The 16,883-nt window shown below is 31.3% G+C and overlaps 3 protein-coding genes across 3 annotated transcripts; 2 read left to right on the top strand and 1 right to left on the bottom strand.

Annotated features, from left to right (window-relative positions):
* Nucleotides 1-367: 367 nt before the first annotated feature.
* On the bottom strand, nucleotides 368-3,131 carry LOC143193908 (endocuticle structural glycoprotein SgAbd-2). Its single transcript, XM_076400349.1, has 3 exons — nucleotides 2,999-3,131; nucleotides 710-941; nucleotides 368-657 (listed from the first exon to the last, which is right to left on the bottom strand). Exons 1-3 carry the CDS (start codon nucleotides 3,008-3,010, stop codon nucleotides 491-493), a joined length of 411 nt encoding a protein of 136 aa, XP_076256464.1. The 5' UTR covers nucleotides 3,011-3,131; the 3' UTR covers nucleotides 368-490.
* A 2,125-nt stretch (nucleotides 3,132-5,256) lies between these two features.
* On the top strand, nucleotides 5,257-9,670 carry LOC143192653 (uncharacterized). The gene is made up of 4 exons (XM_076398130.1): nucleotides 5,257-5,738; nucleotides 5,799-5,917; nucleotides 6,202-6,697; nucleotides 6,800-9,670. Exons 1-4 carry the CDS (start codon nucleotides 5,417-5,419, stop codon nucleotides 7,663-7,665), a joined length of 1,803 nt encoding a protein of 600 aa, XP_076254245.1. The 5' UTR covers nucleotides 5,257-5,416; the 3' UTR covers nucleotides 7,666-9,670.
* A 3,451-nt stretch (nucleotides 9,671-13,121) lies between these two features.
* Nucleotides 13,122-15,499, top strand: LOC143193347 (endocuticle structural glycoprotein ABD-4). Its single transcript, XM_076399504.1, has 4 exons — nucleotides 13,122-13,273; nucleotides 14,768-14,904; nucleotides 15,013-15,179; nucleotides 15,240-15,499. The coding sequence occupies exons 1-4, from the start codon at nucleotides 13,211-13,213 to the stop codon at nucleotides 15,362-15,364; spliced, it is 492 nt and encodes a 163-aa protein (XP_076255619.1). The 5' UTR covers nucleotides 13,122-13,210; the 3' UTR covers nucleotides 15,365-15,499.
* The last annotated feature ends 1,384 nt before the right edge of the window (nucleotides 15,500-16,883 follow it).

Below are 16,883 nucleotides of genomic sequence, written 5' to 3'. Positions count from 1 at the left end.
ATTGATAGTTTCCTATAATCAATGTTGATTTACTTTTATACGAGGAAATATTTGGGGCTCAAGGGGGAGAAGAAGAACTGAGACTGGTTGTTTAAAGAAGTGTTATCCTTATCAAGGATGTTCCATTCTAGTAGGTTAAGCCGTTTCATTAGTAAAGAGAACTAATAGCAGAACTGCTTATTTTTATACATTTTGGTTATCAAATAAAATAAAATTGGATTCGCCCTCTCCAAGATATTTGGACAAAATTATTAGTAAGAAAATATGGAAAAACAGAGAAGGAATGTTAATTAAATTATTTTAAAAGTTGAAAAACATTAGAAAACTTACTTCAAAAATATCAGTTTCAAAATAATACTCCAGCAAGTTAGATATGGATTATTTATTGTTGTACATGGCACAAACATTTTATATACAAAGCATAGCATATTGATAGGCAATATGGCATAATAATTAAATAACAAAATTACTTGTATTAAATAAAATCAAATCAAAATTTTCCGGACGAATCATCCTGTTCAGGATGAGCTGCATTCCATTCTAAAGAACGTAAAATAGCCTCTGGTATAGGTGGTGGTGTCGGTCCAACAGGGAGATGGGAGCCGGAAGGTTGGAAACCGTTTTCATCAGCTATATACTGAAGCAATACTGGTGACCCTAAAAAATAACCCGATAAAACTTCGTTTTTAATATTATAACATGATTATACCATCTGGGGCTGTGTACTGAAAAGATCCCTGAACTTCCTCTGCTTCTGCATCCTTGTTTCCAGAGTTTTTTAAGCGACCCTGTTCCTGAGCGGCAATACCATTACCAGTTTCGTACGATGTGCGGTAACTACCGTCATAATTCACTTCCGCGTCTTGACTGACGATTGGTACTTGTTCTCTACCAGTTAATTGAGCTGCTTGAGCAATGGTGATTAACCCGAAAAATAAAACCTAAAATATAGTTAGTTTGGAGACTTTCCTATTAAGTATCCATTATAGTACATTGCATTGCTATGATTTAGAAGAGTAAAGTTGTCTAAAGTGGTATGCTCATTTTAAATATTATTTTAATCTACAAGGCAAAGAGAGACCTTGGAAGCAGCTTAAGAGTATACTTGCAATATAAAGCCTAGATATGAAATATGTACGGAGTTATTACACATAGTCCAGTCAGTTAGCTGGAGGTGCTGAATTCTTATTTACATAATATTTTAGTATAATTTTTGTTCATGTACAGTACTGATCAAGTAGAAAAAAACGAGAGTCCAAACCCCAAAAGATAAACAAATATCAAGGGAAGGACACTTCACGATAAGTTAATAACCTACACAATATTTCAGTCTGGTTATGGAAAGAAACTTTAATAACACCGGATATATGAAACAAAAAATGAAGACCATTTATTACCGTATTGTTCAAAAATAAAACGAGTCATTGAATATGTCCCACAAAAGTCGAGAAATTTAATTTTACTCCATTAATTGGCGATGACAGTAAAAAACCCCTCTTATAAATTTATGAACATTTGGCCTTTATCTCCAAAGCAACTACACCTTTGTCTAAAAATGTCTGAAATCTCAGTTTACTTTATGGTTAAGATTTAGTCATCAGATCAGTTACCACACTTGTAGATAAATTGGATATAATTGTTGGAACTTGCTCTAGGTTTTGACGAATACACTGATACGCGAACATGAAGAGTTTTGGCAAAAGCGCAGGTAACAAGACTGAACAGAGACTATTCTGACGCAAAGGCATCAGCATTTAGAGGAGGCAGAAAACGTATGATTTGAATCGCAGATTTATGTGTGAGTGGCTGAATTAATTCTATTAAGGGTACGAGTACTGACTTGTAAAGTGTACTGAATTATTCCGAAACTATATTTTAAAGAAATGTTCATGCTCTAAATCTAAAAGTTAATGATATATTTGGTTGGAACTTGGACAAGCTTACGTTCATATTATTATACAAAAAACGTATCCAAAGTTTTATATATCTCGTGAATATAAATAACTTTTTGAAATAAAACTTGCTGACAAATCAGTCGAAATTGAAGATTTTTGAAGAATATTAATTGAAGATTTATTAATTATCTTTATACATATTAATTCTTGACGCATTTTAAGTTATTCAGAAGGTTTTTTCCTTTTATAATAAGCAATGAAGAATTGAAAAAAATTGCTCAACTGTTTACTGGTTGTCTCAATAGTTACTTAGATTATTAATATTTAGCTTATCAACAGTTGCGCTATGAAGTTAAATATGATAATATTATGAGGCGCTGTTTGATTATTGAATTGTAGCTTCACTGAAAAAAAGAAAAAGGTACTCCTGCCTTTGATTATCAACGATGATGAATTATGAAAATGGATCTGTTCGTTCTTCTGTTCAAAAATCTTAAGCATAAGTTCATTATATACTGAATATAAGGTATAGTGGGTTTAGCCCAACACACCATCAGTAATAGTGGCAACTCAAAATCAGTTGTTTGTATTTCTTGACATTTAGATGAAATGCTGAATATCAATCCAACCAAAATTCCCAGAAAATAGCTAAAATGCATAGTATATATATATTGATTGATTTGATTTGATATAAATCAAATGAGATACATACATAAACTAATTAATTTTTTGTGGGCATATTTACACACTTTAAATTAGACCAACATTAATAGTTCCGAAATAATGGATTCGCATTAATTTAACTATTTCAGGTTCAGGTATTTAAAGGATCTGTATTATTTTTTATATATCTTTTATATTTTGTTTTTGTATATTTAGGAGCCCTTATTTACAATTTATTTTCTATTTTAATACATAATATAATTATCCTTTATAGACTTATATAAATATTTTTAGAAAACACGGGATTATTATGATGGATATTCTAATTTTATTATCAGATGAATCAATAAATGTGTGGATATATAAAATATTAATTATTAATTCATATAGTTTTTTATTTCTTTAATTTAATTAACAATAAAATTATTTATAATACTTACCAGAGGATGCATGTTCGGGTAATTACACTAAGCTTTAACAAAACAACGTTTGCGTTAGCTTTACTCGGATATTTATACTGTAAAGGAAAAGCAAATAACATTCACGAGATGGGTTCAAAAAGGTCTCTTTTTGCATAACACTGGAAAAGATAACGTTTTAATGGTGGACGTCTTGATTCACGATGAAAAATAGCATTACAAAATTTAATATCTGATAATTTGTATTAGTTGATTGGAAACAATACATTTTCTGTATTCATAATTGTCTTGTAACTGATTTTAACTAATTTCCTTATGAAAAAGATTAATATTGATCAATAAATTATGTGTTGTAATAGTATGTTAATTAACCACTTTACGCAAATAAGCTGTATATTTTTATATATTTATAACAATAAGGATTAATAATATCTACATTTATTTAGTAAGTTTGCAGTTGCTAAAAATGCTCTAATAAAAATAATGTAATTATTAAATGTAAATAGATCACATTTATTTCGAACTTTATTGGCACTGAAGAAAATAAAATGAACTTAAATACACTTTCTTGCTATTAATATTATATAATAGCTTGTTCGTGGCGAAAAAATGGGTTTCAAGCATATATTGAGTTTCCATGCATTATGGTCATTTATTCACATAAAAAAGGCATATATTGACAAAGATATATTAACCAATATATATATTTCTCAAAATAGTTCGATTTTGTCAGGTCGTAATGCATTGCACCTTGTTGGTCCCACCATATGTACATCAAAACGTGCCTATTTTTAACTGCGATCTTGAAAGGTTTGAAAATGAAACAGGGAAAATTGTTTATTTTGGCTCTTGCTAATAACATGTAAGCATCTGGAAACAGTTTTAATAATCAACTGCTTATAAACCAATTACATATACCAAGCTAAACCAAACCAGTGGGCTATCTGAAGGTTCATTGAGAGGTTGAGGGTTATTGTCTCATAAGCCTTGCAATTCGTTATATTCAAAATTTTTGGGTTCTGGAGGGTTTTTAATTGATATCAAAATCAGTACTTTTGAGTCGTTGAATTTTAGAAACTTAGATTGTAGCGAATCTGCATTGCTACAAGGTTTTAAAAGTATTTGATCGGCTTCGATAACATATTTATTCAAATAAAATTGTAATGAAAATCTCGAAAACAATTTTGAGCCTTCCATGATTAGCGTCTCTAGGTACTGAACAACTCAATAATACTAACTAGAAAATCTATTTTATGTGAAGAAATATCCAAGCAATCGAATTTAACAATGCCTTAACATTGATACGTCGTATTTCCTTCATTTGCATCATCAAAATGCATGCAAGTGCCTATTTTATTTGCATATTAAACATTAAATATAAACTATCACTTACCACATCGTTCACTTTAATTTTAGTATTTCCTTTTAATGATAATAACAAAAAAACTTGATGAGTTTCATACTAACTAGTACTATAGATTCACTAATATTTGACGCACACGTTCAAATATCATAAAAAGTGTTCAATCTGAATATTTAGTCACATAGTTTCCCATGGGTTTAAAATGATAGTTTATGAAAATATTTAGAGGGATTTTATTAGCAGTAAAATAGAGTAACTAGATCCAAAGATTTAAGGGTTTCTTTCTAAAATACGCGACTCGGTTTATACGGTTGAGGTACTTTCAAGCTAAAAACTAAAAGTTATTTTATCGTATTAATGTATACGACATCAAAGTGATTTTTTTTCTAAATACTATATGAAATATGAGAAATATTAGAATTAATTTCAACCCTACATCCGTTAATTTTTTTAAGTTATCTTGTCCTTTGATAAATCATTCTTTCAAGGGTCTTTTCAAGGTATTTTAATCTTATATATAAAAATGAATCGCAAAATATGTTCCTAAGCGCATAACTCAACAAAGCCTGGACCAATTTGGCCAAATCTTTTTTTAAAATGTTCGTTGAAGTTCAGGGATGGTTTTTACGGCGAGAAAAATTAGAATTATTGCTGGAAAAACCCTAAAAATAGCCCTTTTTGTTTGAATTTGTTTCGTGTATCAGTTGACAATTCATCTGTCATCTGTCAAAAGTCATCTGTAACAGACAACTTTTTTTTTTTTAAATTTGATATGACTTGAACTCAAATCCTTTTAATCCGTACGAATTGTTTTATTTATTTAAAATTTTTTATTTGTTTAAAATTTAATTCAAATTTTAAATAAATAAAACAATTCGTACGGCTTAAAAGGATTTGAGTTCAAGTCATATCAAATTTAAAAAAAAAGTTGTCTGTTACAGATGACTTTTGACAGATGACAGATGAATTGTCAAGTGATACACGAAACAAATTCGTATATCGTGTTTTGTGCAGAGTGTTTAGTTAGTTAGTGTTTGTTTAGTTCGTGAATAGTGAAAAAATAATTTATATTTGATATGCCTCCTATAAGACGAAGCAATTTAGGTAGAAGAACCAGAAATGCTATAAACCAAGCTAATTACCGATCTAATCGTACTGCACAAGAACGTGACGACAGAAATGAACGTGAAAGAATTCGGATATCACAAACGCGTGAAGCGCGAGCGCGACATTCAACTAATAATCGCGCAAGTTTGAATCCAGCTGCTTTCAGTTACGATGTGTCAATTGACTACAGTAACTACCAATGTGTTGTTATTGGTTCTATGAACTTGGTTTGCTCACACTGTAAGGCATTAAAATACAAAAACGAAGCCAATGGATTGTGTTGCGCAAATGGTAAAGTGAAATTGATACAATTGGATCCACCACCAAAACCATTGTACTCATTGGTTTCAGGAATAGGAACAGATTCTATACACTTTTTGACACATATTCAACAATATAACAATTGCTTTCAAATGACTTCATTTGGGGCAACAAATGCAGTTCGGGAAAATTTTATGCCAACTTTCAAGGTATGTATTATAGCAGTTACTCATAATTATTTTAGCGAACAAAATTTTCTGTCACCAAAGTTAAGATGTGTTACTAATCTTCAATTTCTTAATAATTACGAAATATATCACTTAGTCATCATATTATATGGTGATTCAGTTTCAGTGACACTTTTATTATATTTTATATTTGATAGATATTAGTTAAAACTAAATATATACTTTTTAAGATCAAATATTATTTAAGTTTGATCATTGACAATCCATTAATTTATACCACACCATAATATTTTTTTTATTTACAGATACAAGGGCAAATATATCACAGAGCAGGTTCACTGTTACCAGTGTCAGATAGCGACAACAAATTCCTGCAAATTTATTTTATGGGCAATTCACCACAAGAAATTGATCTGCGTTGTGCACATAACAATTTAGTAAAAAGGTCTATTGTAGAACAATTACAAACTTTATTTCATCAACACAATCAATTGATTATATTGTTTAAAACTGCCCTGGATCTGATGCCATCCGATAATCACAAAATTGTAATCAGAGCTGATAAAACACCTGCAGGTCAACATACAAGACGTTTTAATGCACCAACTATTGATGAAGTTGCTATCGTTGTAGTTGGAGAAAACTTGGAATCCCGTGATATTGTTTTACATCGTCGGAATTTTCAATTACAACCTATAAAGGAAACACACCGCTCATATGATGCACTGCAATATCCCATTATATTTTGGCAAGGTGAAGATGGCTACGATTTATCAATAAAAATGATAAATCCCATTACAGGTAACTAAAATATTAGTTTAGCTATGGCGATAATATCTCAGTCAATATATTATGTATTTTAATTTTATATTTGAATGTTATTAAAACAAAATCTGTTTACAGGTTCTGAAACCAACAAAAAAGTCAGTTCAATGAACTATTATTCATACCGCCTAATGATTCGGGAAAATGCAGATAATCACATATTGAAATGTCGGCGATTATATCACAAATATGTTGATGACATGTATGTTAAAATTGAAACGGAGAGATTAACATTCATCAGGTTGAATCAAACCAAACTCCGATCTGAAGAGTATATTCACCTTCGAGATGCGATTAATACTGATGGAAATGCACAGAATGTCGGTCGGATGACTATTCTTCCAGCAACATACATCGGAAGCCCTCGGCATATGCACGAATATGCTCAAGATGCCATGTCGTATGTTCGTCATTATGGTACAGCAGATTTGTTCATCACATTTATATGCAATCCGCAATGGATAGAAATTAAGCAGGAGTTATTACCTGGGAAATCATCCATTGATCGTCATGATATTACAGCCAGAGTCTTTAGACAAAAGTTGAAATCTTTAATGAATTTCATCGTAAAACATAATGTGTTTGGTGAGACACGCTGCTGGATGTATTCTGTGGAGTGGCAGAAACGAGGATTGCCACATGCACACATTTTGATTTGGTTGGTTGAAAAGATAAGGCCAAATGAAGTTGATGCAGTGATATCAGCTGAAATCCCTAATGTACAAGTAGATCCTGGATTGCATGAGGTAGTTATCAAAAACATGATACATGGTCCCTGTGGAACTCTTAATCAAAATTCACCGTGTATGATGGATGGTAAATGTTCAAAACGATATCCACGGACATTAATATCGGAAACAATTACTGGTAATGACGGTTATCCATTGTATCGTCGCAGATCGACAGCAGACAATGGAAAATCAACAATTGTCAAATTAAATTAACAAGATATTGAAATAGATAATCGTTGGATTGTTCCATATTCACCCATTTTATCAAAGACATTCAAAGCACACATCAACGTTGAATCTTGCCATTCAGTGAAATCGATTAAATACATTTGCAAATATGTAACCAAAGGGAGTGATATGGCTGTGATTGGAATTGGTGCAGAGAATTCTAATGATGAAGTTACCCAATACCAAATGGGCCGCTATGTCAGTAGTAATGAAGCAGTTTGGCGAATATTTTCTTTTCCTATTCATGAGAGACACCCTTCTGTTGTTCACTTAGCTGTGCATTTAGAAAATGGACAAAGAGTGTATTTTACAGCACAGAACGCAGTACAAAGAGCTGCTCAGCCACCATCTACTACATTAACCAGTTTTTTTGAGACATGCCAAAACGATGATTTCGCACAAACATTGCTATATTCTGAAATGCCAAAATATTATACCTGGAATCAATCCTCAAGGAGATTTATACGACGGAAACAAGGAAAACCAGTTCCAGGATATACAGATGTATATTCCACCGATGCGATTGGCCGGATTTATTCAGTACATCCAAGCAATGATGAATGTTTTTATTTACGACTGCTATTAGTCAATGTACGTGGCCCAACATCATTCCAACAGTTACGAACTGTTGATGGTGAATTGTGTGGATCCTACAGAGAAGCCTGTCAACGTTTGCAATTGCTTGAAAATGACGCTCATTGGGATCAAACTCTCAATGATGCTGTAATATCATCACACACTCATCAAATACGAACATTGTTTTCTATAATCATATCTACATGCTTCCCATCACACCCAATTGATTTGTGGATGAAGTACAAAGATTATATGTGTGATGATATTTTGTATCAAATACGGAATAGAATGGGAAATCCAAATATACAAATCAGTGAAGAAATTTACAATGAAGCATTGATTTCAATTGAGGACATGTGCTTGATAATGTCAAACAAACTATTAATTCAATTAGGCCTGACCGCGCCCAATCGTCCAATGCATGACGCTTTTAACCAAGAGTTGCATCGAGAAAGACTGTATGATCTCAACGCTTTGAAAGAATAAATTCAAACAAATCTTCCACTGTTAAATGAACAACAGAAGTATGTATTTGAAACTCTTATGAAAGTAACAAATGATGAAACTGGAGGGATTTATTTCTTAGATGCACCTGGTGGTACAGGAAAAACTTTTTTTATTTCATTAATATTAGCAACAATTCGCTCACAAAATAAAATTGCACTTGCACTCGCTTCGTCGGGAATCGCAGCAACTTTGCTTGAAGGTGGTCGAACAGCCCATTCAGCACTAAAATTGCCATTAAATATGCAAAGCAATGAAACTCCAACCTGCAACGTTTCGAAGAACTCTGCAATGGCAAAGGTTTTGCAGCACTGTAAATTGATTGTTTGGGATGAATGCACGATGGCACATAAAAAATCTTTGGAGGCTTTAGACAGAACCTTAAAAGATCTACGTAGCAATAATAACCGATTTGGTGGTGCAATGATTTTATTAGCAGGAGATTTTCGTCAAACATTGCCAGTGATTCCACGATCAACGCCAGCTGATGAACTCAATGCATGTCTAAAGTCCTCCAATTTGTGGAAACATGTTAAAGTACTTCATTTAAGCAAGAATATGCGTGTCGAGTTGCAAAATGACCAATCTGGAAACATATTCTCTAAACAACTCATTGACATTGGTAATGGCAAATTTCCTATAGACATGTTGACGGCTTGCTTTTGCTATGACTATAAACAAGTCCCAGGGGCAATCATTAAGTGTTCGTGGTATTAATCTAGAAAACCCATGTTTCTCACATGGTCAATTGTATGTTGCCTGTTCCCGTGTTGGAAAACCATCAGATTTGTTTATCTATGCGCCAGGTAATCAAACAAAAACCATCGTATACCACAAAGCAATATAATGATAATAATAATAATAATTATGATTCACATGATTAACAATAAAGCGATTACTTACTTTTCAATCCTTATATATGTTTTATTTAATTATTTTTTATTCACAACGCCCTATCACCAGGGTGATGGTTCTGTTCAGGAGAATTTTTTAAAATACGTAGGCACAAAAACTGCCACATTACAAATCTTTTTGACAGGACGAAGTCTGTCGGGTCAGCTAGTAAATATATAATTATAAATATATGACTGATAAATGTGAGGATATGTATGAAACTTAATATGAAATTTGGATCGCAAACGGTTTAGAATTGAACTCCTCTTGTATAATATCTTCAGATATAGAACCATAAATTTTACGCCGCGCCTCTAGGTACCGGACTTCACTTGTTACTGGGTTAACAATTGAAGAAAAATAAAAGATTATAATGGATATTGAAAGACGTTTCCCATGGTAGTCTCACCCATCAAAATAGAATGGGATATGGTAATATTTAATTAATTCTGATTTTAACTGTATTCTATATAAGCAGTTAAATGAAAACGGGTATATCTGTAATCTAAAATCCTCGACATTTATTCTCTTTTAATAAATTCCACAATCGGCAGATGTAACACATAAATGTAATTGATGCTTTAGCGGGTTGAATTCGTAGCGATAGAAGGCGAGTAATAAAAAAAATGTCTTAGGATCGGTCATCGTCAAAGGTATTCGTTTATTAAGAAAAATCAAAGGCACGTATATAAATTGTTAGAGAATGATTGTTTTCTTATGCAAATGCCACGTTCACATCTCACGACAGCAAAGAAATCCAGTTTGCGAAGAAGTTCTAGGTTGAAAATGTTATCAATGTACAAAAATTAGTTTTAATTATCTCATTGGGTATATCTCTATATTTTTATTGTTATTTTTTTGTATAAGAAGAATTATTTATTAAACTAAAGATGTTTGGTTATCTAGCAAAAAATAGATCGGCTTCTATCATATATATAATCTCGATATTTTGGAATCTTGTAAAATAATTCGATAATTATTAGGAATTATTCTAAGAACAAATCCCACCTCCCCTATAAATTTGTATCTTGATAATTTCGAACGTAAGAAATGCTTTATAACCATAGACTACATCAAAACTCTCTATTGCTTCGTTAGTTATGATTTTTCATCCTTCAGGAATCACACTGATAACTTAAAATTTAATATTTAATAACTTTTTTAATTCTCTCTCAATAGGCAACTTTAAGCACCTTCAATCCACATTTTGTGACCATACAGCTTTAGCTGCTGTACTTTTGCCCAAACTTCTATATTATATCTAGGACTGCTTCAAGTAACTACGGAACTATTGCCTCTTTATATTGATGGGTTATCCATGTTAGTTTAAGCTTAGCGTACCTATTAATTTTTTTTGGAATAGGGTATTTAAAACGTTTATTTACCTCAATCAAGCCAACCTTTAGTAAGATAGTATTACGTAGTTGGTCCAAGACGAAAAATTAATTTAAATCTTAATTTTGGTAAAACATAATATAAATAAATTATATTTCCTAATCTCTTAATGTTCATCTAACTCTTAAACATCTCCTAATACATTTTCGTTGTCACGCTTCCGTGCTTTTATGTCTTTTTTTACTGATTTACCTTCCTTTTATCACAAAATCAGAAAAAATTTAGCTCCTGTGAGAGAACGGAGAAATAATTATGCCTCTTAAATAAGGTACTACCGGGTAGTTGTACCAGGCTATATTTAGAACCGACACTGAACTAAAATTGACAGCTTCTCGCTCAAAACACAGCTGCAACCTAGAATAATATAAAAGTAGGCAACAATATCAAAAACTTTATTTGTTGATTATATTGTTTAGGAGCCTCAGCTATTGTCAATCAGCACAGAATAAAAGAGCACACAAGAGGACACACTATGCTAGTGCCCCTATGTGAAAGTATAATATTAGAGATTTAGGAACAAGATCTTAAGATACACATCAACGTGTAGATGATGAATATTATCGGAACTTAATCCTTTTGATATTTCTAGATATCTGAAATAAAATAATGTACCCCTGTAGAAAGTTAGAAAGCAATAATATACAAAAAAAAATGGGCTGGCTTGGTTGGCACAGCGGTAAAGGCGACATGAAGGTCCACCTTCTGTTGCGAGAGTCGCGGTTCGAATCTTGCTGGGGCATGGTCGTAAATTTATGTATGTGACTGATTAAAATTGTGATTGTCCTACCGATTGAACCGATTTATTACCTTTTATAAATGCCTTACAATATTATTATCTTTGTATGTTTTTTATTATTATAATTGTATGTTTTACATATAAAATTGAAAAAAGTTTAACTTTTGTCTCAAACAATAGCGAGAATAATTTCTCAAATATTATTACAATTAATTTCACAATCTAAAAATGTAAAGATTATTGAAAAATTGCGTTAATTTCATCATCGTGGTCATTCTAGTGATGCTTATTGGTAGTAGGAAAATGTTGTAAACCAAACAAAATGGTCACAGTAAATAGCGCCTAAGTGATCGCAAAGTGCTTTGAATAATTTCAGCTTTTGCAGTTCATCTAGTATGTCATTGCCGTATTTTACATTTTTTATATTAATTATTTTATTTTTTAGTACTAATATATAAACTATACTATATATCTATATAATTAAATCTATAAATTTTACTACTCTAAGATGATGCGTTAGTAGAATAGCATTTTGATAATTATCTCATAATATTCAATCCTATTTCTTGATATTTTATCAGTTGTATTTTTTATATTAGTAATAATACTGTTAGTTTGAAGGAGTTATTTGTAAGAGAGTATGTAAATGAAGTTAAGCTCTGAACTTTGGTCATATTCATGTCATAAAGATTATAGGTCATAATATTTTTTGGATACCTTTGACTCTGTTTTATCATTCGTTCAGTTATCTTTCATATCAATTTATTACCAATTAATTTTTGTTCTTGTAGAATGTATTAAACTTCTAAGGTTTTAAAAACTACTTAAACTGTACACTACTTCTGTTTTTCTTCTGTTCCACTTTTTAATAGACCTGCACTTGGATGCTCTTTAAATAGTCTTTTAGCATAGTTTTTTACTTTATGTTTATTTTGTTTAGTTATTTTCACTGTGTGCCCTGTAATTGAAATGATAGATATGATAATACAATTGTTCAGCAGTAAAAAAATAGTACTAGATCTTTTATAACCAATTAATCTTAAAACATGGACCAAACAGGACCTATACTAAGAACTATTGCTATCAGCATATTTGTTAAAATACTATTATATATCACAGAAGCTGTGTGGCTAAATATATAAAAAGAGATCTAAAAATATTCCTTACCTATAGAATCTTCAACTAGATGTAACAACAAGATGTAGCTTGTTTAATTGACATTCAGATAATGCATATGAACGTTTTTTCCATAACGATGCGATCATTTTTATGCGTTAAGAAAAAATGCCAGTTACACAACCCACGTGCATATAGTTTGCAATATTCTGATTAATATGCGCTTGAATGGCGACTTTGCTTGTGGGTAAGGTATGAAAAATATTTTATAAATTCATAAAAAGAGATACCCGAAGTCGGATAATATAAATGGCTTCTGAAACGCATCTTCGGACAGTACTAGGTGAACCACGATTCAAAATGCATTTATTGGTGAGTCATAATGTATAGAGCCGAAGTTATACGTGCATATATTTGTGACATAATAGTTGACTGATATTAACAGTGTGATATGATTAGTTCAAAAGTTCTTCCTATTTATTTAAACAAGATTTTCATCAAATTATTTTTTGTCGCTAATCGATATTAATAATCGATTATTCAATTTTTTTCTGAATCATTGACTTCCGAATTGGAGCCGTGTTTATTGACTAAAACTAGTCGACGTTTCGCAACCGCGCAGAAAAGGCGCCTTGAAGGTGATTAAGTACATTTTCTAAGGAATCTGATTCGGCTATGAAGAAGGCACTATACATTAAGAAAGTGATTATGTGACAGCCTAAAGTTATCCGTATGTATGCGTTTGATTCCTGTAAATTTCACATACTGTTAACTAGCCGTATTGCATTTAACCGTCGAACTTAAATACTTAGGAAGGAAAACTTGGACTTTATTAAAAATTTGATGTTTGGACATTGAGATAGATACACCTCTAGATACCAACGATACTCTATTAGCTTTCTTTGAATATTCGATGGATATTGACCACAATATTTATCTCAATAATGTCGAGGCTCTAAAGTCTCAAGTCTAATAATTCAATATATTAATTTAGATAAGGATTTGGTTAACGTATGGTTAACTTGATGGAGGAGTCTCTATCCTCATGTTTTCTAGCAAATTTTCCTACAGTTTAACTTTATCCTCTCCGGAATACAAATACATCTTAATAGAGTTTCTGACAATTTAAAATATAATTTAGAACCTTATTCATTAAGGTTACAGTAGTGCGGAAGAAGGGTTCTGGATCTAACTGGAAGGAATATAATAATAACTTGAGATTTTGTGTTTGATTAACTGTCACTATTAGGTTCGTTGTTTTTCAATTGAGAGTTAGCCAAAATAGGTTTAGAGAAAGCTCTAAATATATCATATAGAAAACATAAGATGTTTAGCATATAGAAAGCTGCCTACCAAATGCACAACAAATCATTCGGATTTAAACCAAGAACTGTTAAAATATTTTTTCGCTGCTTTATGGATGGATGAAACTAAATGTGAATCCGGTACATTAGCTCTTAAGCAAGTAGATTCTAAGAATATATTGGGATTCTATATTTGACTAAAAAGCTGCATCGACGTTTTTTTGGTCATGCAAAAGACATTTTTTGGATTATCAGCACGCCAATAAAACAATATGAGCTTATTGATTGATATTTTTAACTATCTGGGTGTAAAAATTGGTGAAAAAATGATGTATGTAGAAACAAACGCAGCTTATACTCCATTGACAGATTCAAGTAATATGAGAAGTTAGTACATCTCAATATTAAGATCTCTTGATGTCTGCTTTATTTCATATATATAGTTATTTAGTCAGAGTTCTTTAGTTATTCAACTTAATCTCCACTTTTTTACTCTTATTGTAACTCACTATATTCAAAAATATATTAAAATATTTCTAATTATTGTTATTGTTATTTATAGATATTGTATATTGCAACCCTCACGTGCCTTACTTGGGCAAGTCCGGCAGGACCTTACCAGCCCAGTGCGCCAGGCAGAGAAGTCAAAATTATTAGTCAAACTAATGAAGTAGGCATTGATGGATCGTACAAATGGAGGTAAATTGAATAAGTACCTTTTTTATTTTTCGATTTTTTTTTGGGAAAATAATTATAGTTGAAAGTTTGAATATAGTTGAAATTTACTTTATACATTAATTCACGCAGTTTTGAAGCTGATAACGGAATTGCGGCTCAAGAATCGGGTCAACTTAAGAATGCCAATTCCCAAGATCCTATAGAAGAGGCTCAAGGAAATTTTAAATATACTGCCCCCGATGGGAGCGCAATACAGCTTCAATATATCGCTAATGAAGGTGGTTTTCAACCTCAAGGTAATTTAAGTTATTCCGAATAATAACTAAGGTGTATAAACATTCTTTATTGATTCTTAGGTGCTCACTTGCCAGTTGCTCCACCAATCCCACCTGAAATAGTCAAAGCCCTGGAGTGGAACGCTGCTCATCCCGAAGAAAATGATGGTCAGACACGTCCAGGCGCTGGTTACAGAGGAAAATAAAATATTTATAACCCAGCCCCTTATCTCAATAAACACCGACAATGGCCGTGGATTACAATGTGTTGATAAAATACTCAGTTGTTGTGATAATAATTATGTTTCAACCTTGGAATAAACCCTTGCTATTCAGAGAAAGTTTAAGTTATATTACTTTCCTTTAAATATATGCTTATCTACAAATTTCCTTCTATAATTTATTCTCGTTATTGGTCACTCTATACTAGTTTTTTTTGTACTAGTTACTAAGTTATAACTATTGTTTCACCAACGGCAGAATTAAAAATTCCAAAGGAAAATTCCTGTCTTGAAGTAAAGTCAACTTTAAAGACTTTTCCCTGGAGACATTGGAATAAAAATACCTTTAAATACTACTTTAAAATGAAAAAAAGGTTATTGTGTATGGTTTCATCGTCATATTTATATTTTTCTCTATTCGCTATCACCGTATAAGTATGTGTTTGTTTATTTACCAATTGCAAAGGGTAGCGATGCTAAATATTTTTTATAGATATAATAAAGAAAACCCTGGTTTGTGTTACATGATTTAGAAAAAAAAACATAAAAACACACTACTTAAGAATTTCTCGCCAACATTTATTTACTACTAACCTAAGCATGTTTAGTAGAAACATTTATTGCGAAAAACTGACTAATATTATTTTCTCTAATCGGTTATACCAAGTAAAAAAAATTAATTAGGGTTAAAAAACAGAGGTCAATTAAAAACATGATTTAAACTAGCGTTGGGTACTATCGATTGAAAACGACTATCTACTGGCTATTTTCAGAATCGAATCTTTCAGTCGTTAATTTTAGTTACTATTTTCAGACCATTCGACTGATTTAGAACGTTCTGGCTTTGCCGTCCTAGTGGCGACTTTGAAAGTAATATGCCCAATTTATGTTTATCTAAATTTATATATAATATATATATTTTTATGTTTTATTTGTAATTGAATGTAAATAACAATAGATTTTACATTAATATAGCAGCATATTGTAACTTTATTTTTGAAGATTATTTAGTAAATGATAATTATAATAAGACAAGGTAAAAAGAACAACATTTTGATTGATAAATGGTAAAATAACGTTGACTGAATGTATGTAATCTGGGCAACCATTTTTTGATTGACTTTTTCGATTTTCTACATCTCTTGATGTTTGTTCCTGCCTTTTCATTGTTAACGCTTACCTAGTTTGAGTTTCAACGAATAATAATATTCCTAATAATAAAATATACCTTATAAATGATATATAGAAATATAATTGTATTTAAAAATTGTATGATGGCTAAATAGTTAACAAAAATTGATTGAAAAGATACTATATAAATATTTAGTGGTAATTACTTCGTTCCTCTTTACAATCTAGTCAAATATATATAAAATAATAGTACATCATTCAAAACGAAACTGTTATTTTGAAGGTAATAAACTTAAGGACTTTATATATTTCCCTTTCTTCTCTAAAGAAAGTTCGAACACGAATATACACCTCTGTCTCCTTCATGGCACGG

Source organism: Rhynchophorus ferrugineus, unplaced genomic scaffold (genome assembly GCF_030347505.1).
Source record: "Rhynchophorus ferrugineus isolate W39M unplaced genomic scaffold, kcgeb_rfMv2 rfM3, whole genome shotgun sequence".
Classification (NCBI taxonomy): Eukaryota; Metazoa; Arthropoda; class Insecta; order Coleoptera; family Curculionidae; genus Rhynchophorus; species Rhynchophorus ferrugineus.
The sequence above is the reverse complement of the archived record's forward strand: the minus strand, read 5'-3'. Positions and strand labels throughout refer to the sequence as shown.

Excerpts from the sequence above, each read along its gene's own strand:
- LOC143193908 (XM_076400349.1), bottom strand. Across the intron at positions 658-709 it reads TCAGTACACAGCCCCAGATG|GGTCACCAGTATTGCTTCAG; the intron begins GTATAATCATGT and ends GTTATTTTTTAG.
- LOC143192653 (XM_076398130.1), top strand. The coding sequence starts at position 5,417 with ATGCCTCCTATAAGACGAAGCAATTTAGGTAGAAGAACCAGAAATGCT. Across the intron at positions 5,918-6,201 it reads ATTTTATGCCAACTTTCAAG|ATACAAGGGCAAATATATCA; the intron begins GTATGTATTATA and ends TTTTATTTACAG. Across the intron at positions 6,698-6,799 it reads AATGATAAATCCCATTACAG|GTTCTGAAACCAACAAAAAA; the intron begins GTAACTAAAATA and ends ATCTGTTTACAG.
- LOC143193347 (XM_076399504.1), top strand. The coding sequence starts at position 13,211 with ATGGCTTCTGAAACGCATCTTCGGACAGTACTAGGTGAACCACGATTC. Across the intron at positions 13,274-14,767 it reads GATTCAAAATGCATTTATTG|ATATTGTATATTGCAACCCT; the intron begins GTGAGTCATAAT and ends TGTTATTTATAG. Across the intron at positions 14,905-15,012 it reads GATGGATCGTACAAATGGAG|TTTTGAAGCTGATAACGGAA; the intron begins GTAAATTGAATA and ends TAATTCACGCAG.